The sequence below is a fragment of the Notolepis coatsorum genome (genome assembly GCF_963971535.1).
Source record: "Notolepis coatsorum genome assembly, chromosome: 15".
Classification (NCBI taxonomy): Eukaryota; Metazoa; Chordata; class Actinopteri; order Aulopiformes; family Paralepididae; genus Notolepis; species Notolepis coatsorum.
This window is the reverse complement of record NC_140179.1, coordinates 18,078,929-18,097,970: the sequence shown is the minus strand read 5'-3', so window position 1 is coordinate 18,097,970 and position 19,042 is coordinate 18,078,929. Positions and strand designations below refer to the sequence as shown.

General features: G+C 44.3%; 1 protein-coding gene across 3 annotated transcripts in view; it reads left to right on the top strand.

The window, feature by feature from the left end:
* dennd5b (DENN/MADD domain containing 5B) overlaps positions 1–19,042 on the top strand; it is a 148,422-nt gene that overhangs the window by 83,772 nt on the left and 45,608 nt on the right. For all 3 annotated transcript variants that reach the window (XM_084330274.1, XM_084330273.1, XM_084330275.1), the window contains 2 exons: positions 5,925–6,034; positions 13,300–13,963. In XM_084330274.1, the coding sequence (XP_084186400.1) occupies positions 5,925–6,034; positions 13,300–13,963 (774 nt within the window). The remainder of the gene's footprint in view (positions 1–5,924; positions 6,035–13,299; positions 13,964–19,042) is intronic.

Sequence of the window (19,042 nt, the reverse complement as noted above, 5' to 3'; positions counted from 1 at the left end):
TCTCTCTCTCTCTCTCTCTCTCGCTATTCTCTCTCCCTCTACTCTCTGTCTATTCTCCCTCTTATTTCTCTCTTTCGCTCTCCTTTCTGTATTCTCTTTATTCTCCTCTCCTCTCCTCTCTCTCTCCTCTCTTTCTCTCTCCTTTCTGTATTCTCTTATTTCTGTCTCTCTATCCTCTCTGTCTCTGTCTCTCTCTCTCTTCTCTCTCCTCTCACTCCTCTCTCTCTCTCCTCTCTCTCTCACTCCTCTCTCTCTCTCTCTCTCTCTCTCACTCCTCTCTCTCTCACTCCTCTCTCTATCTCTCTCTCTCTTCTCTTTCTCCTCTCACTCCTCTCTCTCACTCCTCTCGCTGTCTCTCTCTCTCTCTCTCTCTCTCTCTCTCTCTCTCTCTCTCTCTCTCCAGTCTACGCTGGTGGCTGTGAGATTGAAGCTCTGAGAGCTCTTTATAAAGCCACTCAACATCATTATTATAGTCAGTAGTGGCTGGTCGTTGGTTACCGTCGGTAGTGTGATAGTAAAGGGTTAACCTGCTGTTGTGTGGCAGTGAAAGGGTTAACCATTTGGTAGTGCAGCAGTGAAAGGGTTAACACGGAGGTTAACGATGACGTCGCTACGTAACGACGGCGTTCGTCGTCTCGCTGTCCGCGCGAGCGCCGCACAAAGTGTCTGGAACTAATTGTAGGGATGTCCATTGTGGGGTCTATTAGACCAGGGGTTCCCAAACTTTTCAGGCCAGGCCCAGAAAATAAGGCGTCAGAGAGTCGCGGCCCAATGCACATCGTCAGGCTATTTTTTTAATTTTTTTGCCAGGCGACCGATTTTTTAAGCCAAATATCACTTCAATCCTATTAAGTTAGTTCAAGTTAGTTATTCATTTATATGTGCTATTTATGAGAGGGCTAACTTGTTGCAAAATAATAATGATAATAATCATAGCCTCATTAAAATACTATTGTTGCTTCGGTTGTTTTCAGAGTTTTATGTGCATAATCTGTTATTTAGTTGAAATGTTCGTTGAAATAAGCAGATTTTTCGTTTTTGTTTATTTATTAAGTTAATATAAAACCATATAGTCACATTTTAGAATACAATAGAATATAATTTTAGTATACAACTAGAAACACTGTCCTGTCCGCGTGTAACTGTTCCGCAACAGTAAGTGACTTCCGGGGTAGGCCTGATTGGCCCCGACACGCACGTGACGCGCAACTTTCTCTGCCGCGCGGCACGCTCCGCGGAGCCGAGCGGCAGAGCTTACGGAATTACGTAACCGTCCAAATACGCCATGACTCTCATTTGGCGCTATAGCTCACCTGGCAGAGCAGCGGTCCTGCGATCCTGCGGTCCGTTGTTGGTGAGTTCGAATCCCATCAAATCTTTTTTTTTAACGTGATTTTTTTTAACGTGTATTCTTTCGCCGGTTAAGGTTAGGCATGGTTAAGGTTAAGGTTAGGCATTGTTTCGGAGTTGGTTAAGGTTAGAACGGTTAAGTTTAGGCGCTGTTAAGGAGCTGGTTAAGGTTAGAGTTTGTCTTAGAGAATGGCAATATTCTTTCTATGGTTAAGGTTAGGCATGGTTAAGGTTAAGGTTAAGGTTAGGCATTGTTTCGGAGTTGGTTAAGGTTAGAACGGTTAAGTTTAGGCGCTGTTAAGGAGCTGGTTAAGGTTAGAGTTTGTGTTAGAGAATGGCAATAGACAGCCTATTTCCGCGCGACAGCTCTCAGCAGCCTCGTTGCGCGTCCTGAGTTTGCCGCGTCACGTGCCTGTCGGGGCCAATCAGGCCTACCCCGGAAGTCACTTACTGTTGCGGAACAGGTACACGCGTCCTGGCCTGCTTCTAAGTTCAGTGGCCTGAAAAAAAAAATATATATATATATATATTTTTTTTTAAATCATCTCGCGGCCCACCCGTGGCTGCTCGCGGCCCACCTTTGGGTCGCGACCCCGACTTTGGGAACCACTGTATTAGAGCAGTGTTTCTCAACTGGTGGGTCGCAACCCAAAAGTGGTTCGCGGGGCCATTTTGAGTGGATGTGTGTAAAAAAGATTAAAAAAAAAATCCTTTTTTTCTTTTTTGCAATTTTCTTTTTTAGCACTACCTATCTTTGTGAAAGTGGCTTCTCAGCTCTGGTCCAGCTGAAGACAAAGCAGAGTAACAGATTGGACATCGAGCACGACCTCAGAGTTGCTTTGTCTACCATCACCCCAGACTTTGAGACTCTTGTCAGGAGCAAACAACATCCCCAGTTATCCCATTAGTTCCCTGGGATGTTAAGCTAAGAAGTCTGCTAAGAAGCATATATTATTTATTATTATTAGAATTTTATTTCATTGGGTTTTTAGCCTAGTTGCACTTTTGTTGTATCCCCAGTTATCCCATTAGTTTCCCAAACTTAGGTATGTTATGTTAAGCTAAGAAATCTGCTAAGAAGCATATATTATTATTTATTATTATTACTTTATACTTTTGTTGCAACCCCTTACCCCAGTTATCCCATTAGTTCCCCAAACGTAGGTATGTTATGTTAAGCTAAGAAGTCTGCTAAGAGAAGCAGCATATATTATTTATTTATTATTATTTTATTTCATTAGGTTTTTAGCCCTAGTTGCACTTTTGTTGCCCTTTTTTGTGTTTATTTCATGTTTTTAACACTTTGGTTGCCTAAGGTTAAATTAATGATATACCATAGATTGCCAGCGCTATTTGTCTATGGAGAAAGTCCCCTTCTTTGCAGGGCTATAACTTTTTAAATTCTATTGCTACATTGCCATTATTAGGGCCCATTCAAAGTCCTATATGTATTGTTCATTGTGTAGCAACGTTAAACTTTTTCATTCACATATTCATAGTAAAGTATGGTCTAATGTATAAGTATGTTTTCATCTCTTTCTGCAGCTTTCTCCAGAACGTGATATATAGCCCCAAATGCATTATATTGATGATGAAATACAGTTTGATGGCAATCAGCGCGATATAAAAAATTCCAACTAGACGTACTTCTAGAAGTTACTACACGTCATCTGATGTTGACCGGATGGGCGAGGGGGCGTTTATAATTCCGTGGGCAGCGTTATACCAATCATCTAATGTGGGTCAAATGTTGATAATATCAGTTATTATCGAAGACGGTAACGTTACACGCTGAAACTCACCCCAGTCTCCGCGCGCCGTTGGGCGATCATCGTCGAGTAGAAATTTTATCATTATGGGATATATTATTACCCGGTCCATCTCCAGCTTGTATAATGGTATATACGTCCAAATCATGTTGTTTATCGAGTTATTGGCAATCGATCGCTATGTAGTGTGACGAGCTAGAGTGCCGGAACCTATCCCGAGTGGCCGGAAGCAATACGGACATCTAGCACAACCTCTACTGCGCTTCCTGTTAAGCGGTTGCGCGATCGGCCACCAGATGGCGCTCCTGAACCGCCAGAGAGCTCAGTGGGTCCTGCTGGTGTATCTCAGGCCAGCGGAGGGACATTATGAATCCGATCGCAGATTTTTGAAATATTGATATAAAGACGACGTACAGCGTCCCCCGGCAACTTTAGCATGGCCAGCAAAGACGTCTAAAGACGGCTCCCGGCAGTCAAAGTGTTAACAGTGCATGAAAGATTGTGTATTACTGCAATTTTTTTGTAAATAAATCAGAGTGGTTAAAAAAAATTGGGTCACGACTTAATGACTAAGGAAAATGTTGGGTCCCGAGGCTAGACCAGTTGAGAACCACTGTATTAGAGCCACATGTGTGGGTTGGAGGGGGGGGGGGGGGGGGAGTGGGGTAGGGGGCGGACAGCTCAGCTGCTGACTGAGGGGAATCCCAGGTATGTGAACAGACCAGCGGGAATACAGGCTTCTCTACAGTGGAGCGACGCTCTGCGGCACGTTCACACGCGTGTTTCAACCCAGCGCGCCTGTTTGTCCCTTTCTCTGTGGCCTTTCAACCCTGCGCGCCTGTTTGTCCCTTTCTCTGCGGCTATTCAACCCCACTGTTTGTCCCTTTCTCTGCGGCCATTCAACCCCACTGTTTGTCCCTTTCTCTGTGGCCATTCAACCCCACTGTTTGTCCCTTTCTCTGCGGCCATTCAACCCCACTGTTTGTCCCTTTCTCTGTGGCCATTCAACCCCACTGTTTGTCCCTTTCTCTGCGGCCATTCAACCCCACTGTTTGTCCCTTTCTCTGCCACCATTCAACCCCACTGTTTGTCCCTTTCTCTGCCGCCTTTCAACCCCACTGTTTGTCCCTTTCTCTGCGGCCATTCAACCCCACTGTTTGTCCCTTTCTCTGCCGCCTTTCAACCCCACTGTTTGTCCCTTTCTCTGCCGCCATTCAACCCCACTGTTTGTCCCTTTCTCTGCCGCCATTCAACCCCACTGTTTGTCCCTTTCTCTGCCGCCATTCAAAATTCAAAATACTCTATTTTATGTCAGAAAAGAACATTGACAAATAATTATCGCTACATAAACAATGATCTAGATCGACGATCATAGCAACGATGATATAATCCAACAAGCTAGCTGGCTGGCTGCTGTCATTGGGAGCATGTCTATGTTCCCCGGGTCCCATGTTCCCCACTCCCGTTGCGGCTCCCGAAAAAGCGACAGAGTTGTGTGAGGGCTGACGATGTCAGCTTGCTTCATTTATCTGTCATTACGGTAGTGTTCTCAAACGTACACTTCACGACTAAAAAAGGGTCCGATGTTCCCCGCTACTCTCGAAAAAGCGACAGAGTTGTGTGAGAGTGTAGATAGATGGTGCAACATGTGTAATTGTGTATGTGCGTTAGGGTGACCAAACGTCCCGATTTGGACAGTCCCGTTCTTTAGCCCTTTGTCCCGCATGCCGCAACAGAAGAGAAATGTCCCTTATTTCAATAAACAATTTTAATATATTAATCATTATTGCTTTTGTCCTCTCATTAATCTCCAGTCACTCGAGTATTTTTAAAGTGTTATTGATTGTATGGTGTGTTTCGCCGGGCAAGCTATATTCACGTATTCACGTAACTCTCATATATCCTCAATATCCACAACACCAGCGCATCAGGCTGTGTTTCAGCACCACTGTCTTGGCAGGAGCTGTTCCCTCCTGAGTGGTGCTGAAAACACAGACAGAATTAGTTGACCTCGCATTGTGCCAATATCTCTCCGAACTCCACTTTGTTCTTTGTTTACCTTACCTGTATATAAATGCCTGTATATAAGTACATTAATATGAAACGGTACATTAATATGAAACGTACAACGTACAACGTACAAAATACTCGAGTGACTGACGGACAATAGGCCTATGTGCGAATCTGTTGCACGCCAGTAGCCGGTGCGCTCTTACGGGAAGCCTTGGTGGTGAGCTGCGGGGAACATAGAACCTTTATTTCAGCGGGGACTGTACGTGTTTATTTGACATTACTGTACGATATAAGTGTGTATTAAAAGACGGAGCTGTTAATATATATCCTCAATATCCACAACACCAGAGCGCATCAGGTGCATGATGAAATACTCGAGTGACTGACGGACATTTGGCAGTGGGGAACATAGAACCCTTTTTTTTTATTCGGGAGCGGGCGGGACCGGGGAGCATAGAACCTTTATTTCGGGAGTGGGGAACATAGGACCCTTTATTTAAAAAATAAAATAAAAAGCGGGGAACATAGGACCCGGGGAACATCTGTCATTGCTAACAGCTAACACTAGCAGACCAGGCTAGTGTATTTCCAGGAACAAAAGCATTCATTCTGAACGTTACATCACCGATGCTTAGATTTATCATTTATATAACGACTAATTCGAATATTGAGGAAATCGATGCCCATCCCTTCTTAAAGGAATGGAGGAATGCTTTTCAAAACCTGTCAAAATGTACATTTTCTTCTCGTCCATCTGTTGACATTGGTCTCTCGTCTTCCCTCGTCCTCCAGGGGAGAAATCTGACCAGAGTCCACTGAAGAGAACCTTCAAGTCCAAAGTCCTCGCCCACTACCCCGAGACGGTGGAGTGGAACCCCTTCGACCAGGATGCCGTCAACATGGTGCGTGTCCCAGTGGGACAGGGAGGGACATTATGGTGCTGGGTGGGGAGGGGTGCTGGGTGGGGAGAGGTGCTTGGTGGGGAGGGAGGGGTGCTGGGTGGGGAGGGAGGGGAGGGGAGGGGTGCTTGGTGGGGAGGGAGGGGAGGGGAGGGGTGCTTGGTGGGGAGGGGAGGGGTGCTGGGTGGGTGGGGAGAGGTGCTTGGTGGGGAGGGAGGGGAGGAGTGCTGGGTGGAGAGGGGTGCTGGGTGTCATGATGCAGGTCAGCGCCTCCCTCCCTCCTCCTGCAGCTCTCAGCACCTGCTGAATTATTCACTCTGGGCTCTGATGACAGAACATGGACGCTGTGCAGCGTAGTAACTGAACACCTGTGTGTGTGATTATCTGTGTGTGTGTGCATGTGTGTGTTCTTTATCTGTGTGTGTGTGCGTTTATCTGTGTGTGTGTGAGCTGCATGCAGTGCTTGTTTTGATTAATTTCCTGTCTCTCAGACGTCCATATAAAGTGAAGAGATGAGCTTCCGGTTTAGCTTTAGAATGGAGTAGGTCGCATGTGACACAGCTGCTCACCCGTTATTTTTTTTTTCGTTTTAAAAACATATTTATATACCATTAATGCGTTTAAAACTTGACACATATATCAACTGAGACTATCAACTAACTATATTGACCAAAAGAATCGAGATGTCACCAAAGAAAGACCCAAAGAAAGACCCAAAACCAGTCGAAGAGGTCCCGCCGCGGGACCCAGGATTCGTACAGCGGACAGCAGAAAATATTGACTTGACAGAGGCCGCTTCAAGTTCATCCCCATCAAACACCTCCGCAGATACCGAACATATCATCCGGAAAATGGAGGAAATGGGGAAGACAATAATGAAGGAAATGATCCACCAATCACAACTGTCGGAGAAGATAATAACTCAAAAAGTAGATGCTATTAAAGAATCTATTGAAGGCAAAATTGATGCGCTGAGAGCGGACGCCGACGCACAGAATAAACGCACCGAGGCTCTGGAGAAAGTAGTGGAAGCCCACAAAATCAATTTCACTCGCATCTACAAGGAAGTAGAGGCTAACACAGTTAACCTAACTGCTGAGATGAAGGGGAACTACAATGAAATCAAGACGGAGCTCAGCGAAATAACGTTGGAGCTCACGCGAATCAATAAAGAACAGAAAGCCAAAATATTCGAGATGGAATATCAAAAACGCAGGCTGAATATTCGTATTGTCGGTCTGGACGAATCAGTGAGATGTGAAAACCCTGAAGAGTTTGCCACAGAATTACAGAAAATCTTGGGAACAGGAATCCTTCCTAAAATACCGGAGGTGGATGAGTGCTTCAGATTGGGTCCCCGCTCCATTGGCAATAACGCTAAACCCAGAGTGATATTAGTTATACTGCGCCAAGTCAGAATAAAAGAAATGATTATGCGTGAAACTCGCAGGATGAAAGGCAATCTGAAACACATGGAGGTACCAATACACTGCTTTGAAGATTATTGTCGTGAGGTAGTGGAACTGCGTGCCAAGTTCAAGACGGTGATGTCTCAACTATACCTGGGGAAATACAGACCCCTACTAATATACCCTGCAATACTTCGCGTCGTCGACAAACAAGGAGCAAAGGTTCTCCTCAACTCGCCTGAAGATGCAGCCAAATTCCTGTCTGAACAGGAGCAGAATAGTGTATAAATGGCCTTTTAAATCTCAGTTATGCAAGGTCACCATATAGTACAACCTTTAATAACCGAGGATTTGGGACAGAGAGACCTACGTGCTCAGAGTTTTTGAATGCTTTCCCCGACGTGTATATTATTGCGGACATATTGGATTTAAGATTGGAACACTCCAGAACATACTGGAACATTCAGACAATGTAAAAATGACATATTGGAATAATCTAGAACATCGAAGCATTCTTTGATATATGGAGCATTCTGGAATATCAGCAATACGTGGTCATTCATTCTACCAGAAGCCCCTCGGGAGAATAATCAACAGCTATCTAGATGCAGAACCACAGAGCCATCATAGCCGGCCGGCTGAAAGATCACTCTACACAACGATCATCGCCCACCCCGGTCGGGGGAAATGCTGCATATACGTATTTAAAAATTGTTTTTTATTAATGGGAAATAATTTCACTACTTCTCCAATTAATACTTTAGATGTTTAAGCATAGCAATGCTCTTTTAAGATCTAAGTTAATGTTCTCTTCCTTTTTTTTTTTTTTTTTTTTTTTTTTTTTTTCATCCGCTCTCTCTGATTTATTGAGGCTCTCTCTTCAGTTCAATACCTTCATATTATTCATGGGTTACTATAAATTACTATAAATTACAAGTTCATAAAAAATGTAAGTGATTAAGGCATGACAATTGAAGCTTATTTTTGGTCTTTATTTTTAGTTTATCTCATTTAAATTTTTATTTATTTATTTTTTACGGGTAAGTGGCCAAGCCACAGTCGACATTCTATTTATGGTAGAATTTAGAGTGTTAGATCCTATGGTATACATAGGAATGTTAAGGATAATTGGATCATTCTGGGATATCCGGTGGTGCAAGGGAGAGAGTCATACGCAAAGGTTGTGTTCATGGAACACAATCCTGTACGACTCTCGTGGGAGGGAAGGGTAGGGGATTTTTATTTGTATATATGTATGTTTTTAAGCTCGGCTCTCAACGGGACCTCACTAGTGGGATGTATATCTATTATTGCCTCGCACTCTAGAAGCATTACCAAAAATTACAATGCAACATGTATAGACTATGGCTAGTTTGAATATAATGATATGGAACACCGGGGGAATAAATAACCAACTCAAACGCAAAAGCGTGCTCACACTGATGAAAAAAGAACATGTGGACATTGCTCTGCTAAGCGAAACACACATTCTAGGGAAAGACATAGGTAAATTAGCGGACAACATATACCATAATATCAGTCACTCCTCTATTGGTACGAGAACTCGGGGTGTAGCAATAGTCGTTAAACGTAAGTTGAATATTGTACTAAAGGGAGTATGGTCTGATGTAGAAGGTCGGATAACTATAGCTAAGATTGAACATAAGAACAGGAAAATAGCGTTGATAGCGGTATACGCCCCAAATTTGTACGAAGAAGATTTCTTCACTACACTAACCAATGCAATGTTAGACATTCCCGATTACTCATTTATAATAGGAGCGGATTTTAATGCCATCTGGAACCCAAGGATAGACAAATCTTACCTCGCCTTTTCCAGCGAACAAAAGAATTCATCGAAGGCATTAAAGGATTGGTCAAAGATTACAGGTGTAAAGGACTTATGGCGGTTACTTAATCCCACGACCCGAAAGTACTCTTGTCGATCTGCGAGACATAAGACACTATCCAGAATAGATTATGTCTTTGCATCACAGAGACTATTTGATAATTATGAAGTGGAAATGATACCCAACGCACTATCAGATCACTGTTATTTACTCCTTAAAGGTACATTTGGTATACTATCCTCCCGAGCCCCAAGATGGCGATTTAACTCGTTGCTGCTTAACAACAAGGAATTCATTACACAACTCAAAGAAGCTCTTATAGTATTCCAACGGGAGAATGCAAACTCGGTGCAAGACCCCAGAATAATATGGATGTCGGTAAAGGGAATGATCAAAGACTTCACGGATAGCTTTTCCTCCAAAATGCGCAAGAATCAAAGCACAAAACTGGATGAGCTGGAAACGCTTTACTCAACGTTATTTAATTCTCTGAAATACAACAACTCAACTCGACTAGAAAATCAAGTTAACGTACTAAAAATAGAGATCAATGACATATACAGACAACAATCGGAAATACAAATACGCAGCACAAGACAACAGCAGTACTCCCATGGTTCCAAACCCAGCCACCTATTAGCCATGCGATTAAGAATTAATGCAACATTTGCAGATATAACTACCATTAGAGCACAACAAGTACTTGTAACAGATCCTGTAAAAATAAACGATACATTCAAAGTATTCTACTCCGATTTATATAAATCAGAAATGACCTTCGATCAAAACAAAATGGACACATTTCTTAATCAAATTATTCTCCCTAAACTTTCAGAGGATGACGCTAAACAGTTAGAAATACCGATCACACTAGAGGAACTCAAGAAGGCCATAACCGCAATGAAAAGTGGTAAGGCTCCAGGAAGAGACGGTTTCCCATCAGAAATGTACCTTTCTTGTTGGGACATAATTGGCCCCTTATTACTAAATATGATCTTATACTCAGTCAAGGAGGGGAACTTCCATAAAATTGACAATATTGCACTCATAACAGTCCTCCTTAAAAAAGACAAAGACCCCAACGAGTGCGGTAGTTATAGACCTGTAAGCCTCCTCGGAACAGATATCAAACTGTACTCTAAGGTATTAGCCATCAGATTACAAAAGCATATGACGTCTTTAGTTCACCCAGACCAAACTGGCTTCATAGGAGGCCGCCTGATCACTGAGAACATAAGACGTATACTGCACGTACTTGATGCCGACAAGGAGGACACCATACCTAAGGCGATGCTGTCCCTGGATGCTATGAAGGCCTTTGACAGGCTGGAATGGTCGTATCTGTGGGCAGTGCTAGAAAGGATGGGGTTAGGAAAAGGATTCATCGATATGATTAAAGTATTATACAAAGACCCATCGGCCATGATTACAACAGGCACAATCATCTCTGAAATATTTCCGGTATCACGCTCTGCCAGACAGGGTTGTCCTCTTAGTCCCGGACTGTTCAATCTATCATTAGAGCCTTTAGCACAATATATAAGACAATCCCAATCCATAGAACCTATCGTAATCAAGGGCACACAACAAAAAAATTGTTTATATGCGGACGATGTAATATTGTTCATGAAAAACCCCAACACCACATTGCCTCATCTGCTCAAGTTGATTGAGGACTTTGGTGATTTATCGGGATTTAAGATAAATTGGCCGAAGTCGGCTTTCCTTCCACTTAACACCCCTGCAAAAAAAGATACAACCCTCCCAGGACAGATACCGATGGTAAAACATTTCAGATGCTTGGGAGTGGAAATATTCCCTACCATAAGACAAACGGTGAAGCACAACTACACAAAAATCCAAAACAAAATCAAAGACGACCTTGATAGATGGGCAAAACTTAAGAACACAGTACAAGCACGGATATCAATAGTTAAGATGGATGTACTACCTAAAATCAACTTCTTCTGTTCAATGCTACCGTTACCCCCTCCAGAGGGTTACTGGAAAAGATTACACTCCTCCACATACAAATTTATTTGGAATAACAAACCACCACATATAAAAAGATCCACCGCACAGAGAAATAAAGCAGATGGTGGCATGGCATTTCCAGATTTTTTCCTATATTTTAAGGCGTACTCATTAAGTCCATTGACAACATGGTTTGACTCCCAAGCATTAGCATCTTGGAGAAAAATAGAAGAAAACATAGTAGCCCCACATAGACTGAAGGACATAGCATACACTAAACTACCAATCAAGCACTGTGAACGAAAATTTGGCCCCATAATTACTCATGCGATCCGGATATGGCGTGAATCACAAAAAAAAAATCCTAACCCACAAGAATGGCACAATCATACTCCCTTATTCAATAACAATGCTCTCTTAATTGGAAAACGACCTATAAGATTCCCTATATGGGAAGAGCAAGGCATACACTCATTAGGGGATGTTTTTAACAAACAGGGTTTTTGTAGTGATAAAGAAATACGCAAAAAATTTAATCTCACCAAGTCCACATGGCTTTTTCACAAACAGTTAGAGCTATGTTTGAAGTCTCACGGTGTTCCATTAGACAGACCAATTGAACACCACAGATACCACAAATTCTTCTACTCAAGAGAGACATCGAGAGGTTTTGTTTCAGAATTTTATCATCAATTACTAACGTCCTCGTATGAAACCCTCCAACTTGACTCTGTCTGGAGGAGGGATATACCAGACCTGGAAAATGACTTTGATTGGCAAGGAGCCTGGGCAAATGTCCGACTTACATCAAGGAACCCGGATCATCAACAAATCAATCTTAACTATATTCACAGGACATACTTGACTCCTATAAGACTGTGCCGAATGGGGCTCAAACAAGATTCCAAATGCACCCAATGTACAAATGGGGACGAAGGGACATTTATGCACATGTATTGGGACTGCTCACCAGTTAAGGCATTCTGGAAAGATGTGACCCAACAAATATCAAAACTCGTATCTTGGAATATACCTGTACACCCCTCGGTATTGCTGTTGAATGATGTTTTTGAGTTTGCAGTGAATCCACAGCTAAAGAGATTGGTTTTATCGGGTATCACAGTAGCCAAAAAGCTGATCGCATCACGCTGGTTTCAACCGGAAAAAATGTGCCGTAAAGTTTGGTTTCTTACATATCTCGATGTAATTTACCATGAAATATCTACAGCAAGAATTCTGGGTCTCAATGAATCCAAAATGTCAATGTGGTTAGAAGTGGTGGAGAGAATAAAAGCTAGCTTATAATGGTAGTGTCTGGTTAGGTGCGAGGGATAGTGGAGGTACTTCTCAAGGTGGGGTCCGGGAGGGGGGGGTTCGAGCTGAGCATATGTGTGTAGGTTTTTTTTTCTAGATAACAGGTATTATGGGTATATCTTATATAAAACAACTAACCAAAAGGTGATCTCATTGGATGTGCCCTGACAATTAATGCTTGTATATCTTATCGTGTGTTGTCATGTTTGTTTATATGTTTGTTTAAAAAAGAATAAAAAAATAAAATACAAAAAAAATAAAGTGAAGAGATAATAAGCTCCTTCTGCCTTTGATGCTTTCTAGAAAACACTTATTCACCAGGAGGGAGGCGCACACACACACACACACACACACACACACATACACGCACACACACACACACACACACACACGCACACGCACACAAAGTAGCTTTTACAGAGGCCTCTTTCAGTTTTATAATGATCACTAATCTCTCTCTCTATCCTTCTCTTTCTTCCTCTCCTCCACTCTCCCCTTCTGTCCCTTCCTCCAACCCTCTTTCTCTCTCTCTCTCTCTCTCTCTCTCTCTCTCTCTCTCTCTCTCTCTCTCTCTCTCTCTCTCTCTCTCTCTCTCTCTCTCTCTCCCCCCCCTCTCTCTCCCTCTCCCCCCCCTCCCTCTCCCCCCTCTCTCTCCCTCTCCCCCCTCTCTCTCCCCTCCCCCCTCTCTCTCCCTCTCCCCCCCCCCTCTCTCTCTCTCCAGCTGTGCATGCCTAAAGGTCTCTCGTTCAGGACGCAGCTGGACGCCCGCGAGCCCCAGTTCCACTCGTTCATCATCACGCGGGAGGACGGGTCTCGAACCTACGGCTTCGTGCACACCTTCTACGAGGAGGTGACCAGCCCGCAGGTGTGCGCCGCCATGCAGACGCTGCACCAGATGCACGAGGCCCAGCGCCCGCCCTCCTCCCCCCCCTCCTCCTCCTCCTCCAGCATGGACTCCCTGGCCAGCAGCCTGGACGAGGCCGACGCCCCCGCCCCCCCGCGCGGCTCCTACAACGCGGCACGCGACACCCTGTACGCCTCCAAGGCGCTGTGTCTGGTGACGCCGCTGCCCTTCATGACGGCCTGCCGCCGCTTCCTGGAGCAGCTGCACGGCGCCGTGATGGCGCCCGCCGCCCGCCCGCCCCCCCTGCCGCTGGAGAGCTACGTGCACAACATCCTGTACGAGGTGCCCCTCCCCGCCCCCGGGCGCTCTCTGCGCTTCCACGGCCCCGCGGAGCCCATCGTGTGCCAGCGGCCCGGCCCGGGGGAGCTGCCCCTGGCCGACTTCCCCCTGGGGGAGGCCTTCTCTCTGCTGGGCGCCGAGGGCCTGGTCCAGCTGTTCACCTGCACCACGCTGGAGATGCAGATCCTGCTGTACTCGAGAGGTGAGGGGGTCACAGGGGGTCCATAGATCCTGCTGTACTCGAGAGGTGAGGGGGTCACAGGGGGTCCATAGATCCTGCTGTACTCGAGAGGTGAGGGGGTCACGGGGGGTCACAGGGGGTCCAGTTATCTAGCAGTCACCGTCAATGTGTCAACTAGACCTCCCCATTGGAAGGGTGCAGGCGATCAACTGTTTCAAGCCGGACCAAAGGAAACAATTCAGACTCTTGCTTGAACGTTATTTATTTAGGATATCATATCTAAACGCTCGAGTACTCCAATATTACTAGCAAACAGCCACCGGGTGGTCAATGTTTTATAATCTTTATGTTAATTTTCATCATAAAAATGCTGTGCCCCCAAAAAAAAAAAAAAGCCCTGGACATTTTTTTTTACATTTCTAACCCTGGCCCACGGGGCGTTTCTCATTACAGTCCTATGGCTACGAGTGTCTCTTAAATAGTGCGTCACGCAGACGTTGAATCAGCCCACCTGTTCACAGTCTCAGTCTCCTGGAGTCCCTCACTCTGCAGTAAACGCCCACTAGGTGGCACCAGATGATAAATAATACTTGTATAATAAATGCCTCTATAATAATAATAATAATATCTCTGTAGGAAGGGCGCTGGATAATTCTCCACAGGGGGTTAACCCTAACCCAAGGTGAGGAGGTCACATGGGGTTAACCCTAACCCTAACCCAAGGTGAGGAGGTTCTGCTGGTCTCGGATCAGCGCTCGGGTTCACAGAGCGCTAACGTCAGGCTTCATGTAAAGGGTTAATCTAACGTCAGGCTTCATGTAAAGGGTTAATCTAACGGCAGGCTTCATGTAAAGGGTTAATCTAACGTCATGCTTCATGTAAAGGGTTAATCTAACATCAGGCTTCATGTAAAGGGTTAATCTAACGTCAGGCTTCATGTAAAGGGTTAATCTAACGTCAGGCTTCATGTAAAGGGCTAATCTAACGTCAGGCTTCATGTAAAGGGTTAATCTAACGTCAGGCTTCATGTAAAGGGTTAATCTAACGTCAGGCTTCATGTAAAGGGTTAATCTAACGTCAGGCTTCATGTAAAGGGTTAATCTAACATCAGGCTTCATGTAAAGGGTTAATCTAACGTCAGGCTTCATGTAAAGGGTTAATCTAACGTCAGGCTTCATGTAAAGGGTTAATCTAACGTCAGGCTTCATGTAAAGGGCTAATCTAACGGCAGGCTTCATGTAGACAAAATATGAATAAAATATGAATGTATTATATTATTATACTTACCTTAGTTATGGTTTATGTGTGGAAAGTATGTGTATATTATATGTATATACCTAGGTATCTTATGTTTACCTCTGGAGGGCTCTGGCTTCCTCTTCAGGTAACTATTGATCAGTGAAAGGCTACTTACCTGTCGAGGGCTACTGTTTTTGACATTCAGAAAAAATATATAACGCACATCCTCCGTTTGTTGGTGCTGAGCCAAACTGTAAAAACAGTAATACATAAGAACAAAGCGGGGCTCGCAACTCACTTGTAGTTCCAAGGTGATTTTAATAAACAAAAAAGGCAGTAGATGCAACGTTTCGACCTTACCGGTCTTCCTCAAGCATGCATACAACACAAAATGAAATTATTATTTTTTTTTTTATACAGGAAGTGAAAAATCAGCCCCACCTGGTGATCAGGGGCGGTCCCAAGACTTGCACGATTGATACATTTTACACATGATTAAGACATAATTTACAGATAGGCAACAGGCAGTAAGTAGTGTATAAGGTACAAATCCTAGCCACTGAAAATGAAAATGAAAATGAAAAAACAAAGAACAAAGTATATTGACTGTCTCCCTCTATAGGTTACATTTATAAATAATTAATATAATAATAATAAATAATAACTACTGTTTTTGACCACACACACTAGACCACGCAAACTAAGCATATTGTTTTATTGGATTTGTCGTGGAAACTGTAGAGAATATAATTTATAGATTTATACACCACCTGCAGTCCACACACACTATTCAATTCAATTAAATCTCTCTCTCTGTCTCTCTCTTTGTCTCTCTCTTTGTCTTTGTCTATCTCTCTCTCTATTGTCTCTCTCTCTGTCTCTCTCTCTTTGTCTCTCTCTTTCTCTCTCTATTGTCTCTCTTTCTCTCTCTCTATTGTCTCTCTCTGCCTCTCTCTTTGTCTATCTCTCTTTCTCTCTCTCTGTCTCTATTCAATTAAATGAAATCTCTCTCCTTTCTCTCTCTCTGTCTCTCTCTCTCGGTCTCTCTCTCTCTCTGTCTCTCTCTCTCTAACCGACCACATTAGGCCTCACTGCCACCTCCATCATCTCTAGTTAGCCTCGTGGGGGGGCCCCCTCCCCCCCGAAACACATTACAGCCATTCAATTTACTTCTCCAGCTCCCCTGTGTCTCATGACTTGTTTTCAGAATGGAGAATTACACACACACGCACATGCACGCACTCACACACACGCGCACTCACTCACACACACGCGCGCACACACACACACACACACACACACACACACACACACACACACACACACAGAGACACACACTCACACAGACAAAGAGACACGCACACGCGCGCGCACTCACACACACACACACGCACACACACGCACACGCACACGCACACTGCAGGTGCACTTGAAGATACACTTGAGGTGGCGATTAATCACACTTTGTAATTATAGTTATTTTCTCCTTTTGAAAGCAAACAGAAAGGAAAGAAAGTGCTTCATGTTTAATGGGCTTTGTGTCCAGTCACCAGCGCTGAGTAGTGAGTGTGTATTAGCAGGAAGAGAGAGAAGATATTCAGCTGAACAGTGAGTGTGTATTAGCAGGAAGAGAGAGAAGATATTCAGCTGAACAGTGAGTGTGTATTAGCAGGAAGAGAGAAGATATTCAGCTGAACAGTGAGTGTGTATTAGCAGGAAGAGAGAAGATATTCAGCTGAACAGTGAGTGTGTATTAGCAGGAAGAGAGAAGATATTCAGCTGAACAGTGAGTGTGTATTAGCAGGAAGAGAGAGAAGATATTCAGCTGAACAGTGAGTGTGTATTAGCAGGAAGAGAGAAGATATTCAGCTGAACAGTGAGTGTGTATTAGCAGGAAGAGAGAAGATATTCAGCTGAACAGTGAGTGTGTATTAGCAGGAAGAGAGAAGATATTCAGCTGAACAGTGAGTGTGTATTAGCAGGAAGAGAGAAGATATTCAGCTGAACAGTGAGTGTGTATTAGCAGGAAGAGAGAGAAGATATTCAGCTGAACAGTGAGTGTGCTGGAGCTTAAAGGACTGTATATACATTTCACCTTAGGGGGTTGGTCGGATGCCTTAACTGCCGAACTAATGATACCAAATTACACAACCGAGTAAACTAAATTAAATGGAGTCACCTAGACTAGAAAGAGCGAGGAAACTGTTGAATCATAATGCCATTTTATATAAACGAGGGGAAAAAACATACATACAAATATTCCTCGTACTTTATACAATTCCTAATTAAAATACTATAGCTAAATTTAGATGGGCGCCCAAATTGTTCTACTAAAGTGTTCTGGCCAACGTTGCCGCGGTTACCGTTGCAGCAGAGGAACAATCCCCTCTGCCGGACGAGAGAGGTGGAGAGAGAGTTAGTAATCCTGGTGGTGAGAACCCGGAGGGGTTCTGTGGCGAGGAGTAGTCGACCGCTGCGTGGCGATGAAGGCGGGAAGACGCTGCCCGGTCCGATTGGCGCTACCAGTCTGCTCCTGCAGACCAGATGCCCCGCTGTTGGGTATCCGAGTGTTTCCTCCGCTCAGTAGTGAGCACGCAGACAGCCAGACTGAAGACTCGCGGTCCGCCTCTGTACAACAGGCTAGTGCTAGCGGCTGCTGAGCTAGCAAATGACTGGTTGTGTGCCTCTGTACAGAGTCCCTTCGGCACAGAACCTAGCTAAATGTCCTCCGGTCTGTGCTATATCGTCCGATATGTCCAGTGCAGAGCAGCTAGCAACGGATGTGCAACGGGCTACGTTAGCTATTAGCGCCGAGCTAGCTAGCATCTGCTAACTGCTAACAATAACTGGAAATACGATAGTTAGCTGTAGTCCGCTAATCACTGACGTTTACTAAACATCTAATTAGCTAACTACTCAAACTCACACTCTCTGGTGGAATAATGTCCGCGAAATAGGCAACTTTACATCCGTGGTCAAAATGTCTGTGACCTTCACGTTGGATGCATTTCTCTTTTTCTCAACAAGTCTGGACAAGTTCACCGACACAGGAAGTTATGCACGATCATTAAACACTTCCACCTCGGCCCAGTAGATGGCAGCACTGTCACACAACATGAGATGCCATCAGCAGGCAGACGGTGTAAGTAAACAGTATGTGGAAAATAATAACTGAACTCCCACATAGTAAACAGGTCTAATGAACTTAGAGGGGGAAATCTTAGGTCGATTTCTACTTAACTGCAGACCCTTCAGCACAGTGAGTGTGTATTAGCAGGAAGCGAGAGAAGATATTCAGCTGTTCCAGTCGGCTCCTGCATGTTAGATCTATATCGTGGTCGTGCTGTGTGTGCAAAGTGCCATATTTTCATCTATAAATCACAACTATATAAAAAAAAAAAAGACTGAAAGAGTCTTGATTGACAAAGACACTAACGACCAATTAGGCGTATAACTGAGTAAGAGGCGGATGCTCGATTGTGTGCATGCATACATCTGGCCCTAACGAGCAAATAGCTGTCTGGCTGTATCAAAGACATAAGGCATGTTCGAGATTGGCGAGGCGGACGCAGATCTGCACAGTTTTTACTACGGCCTTGCTAAGCGCGTTGCATGACGGTTAGAATGTTGTCCGACTTGCTCTGGAAATCTGACTAGGCGAGCCGCGGCAATCTCACAGGAGCGAGCCACGCACAGCCTTCAGGGCGAGGCGCCACAGTACCTCTCCAGCGACTGCTCGACGCAAATGCATGATGGGAAACGACTTTCTATCGTTTCGCAAATCGCCTATTGGCTCCGAGAAGTTGTCACCTGGTTGTCACCAGCCACAAGAGGCGTTTGATTGATTGATTGATTGATTGA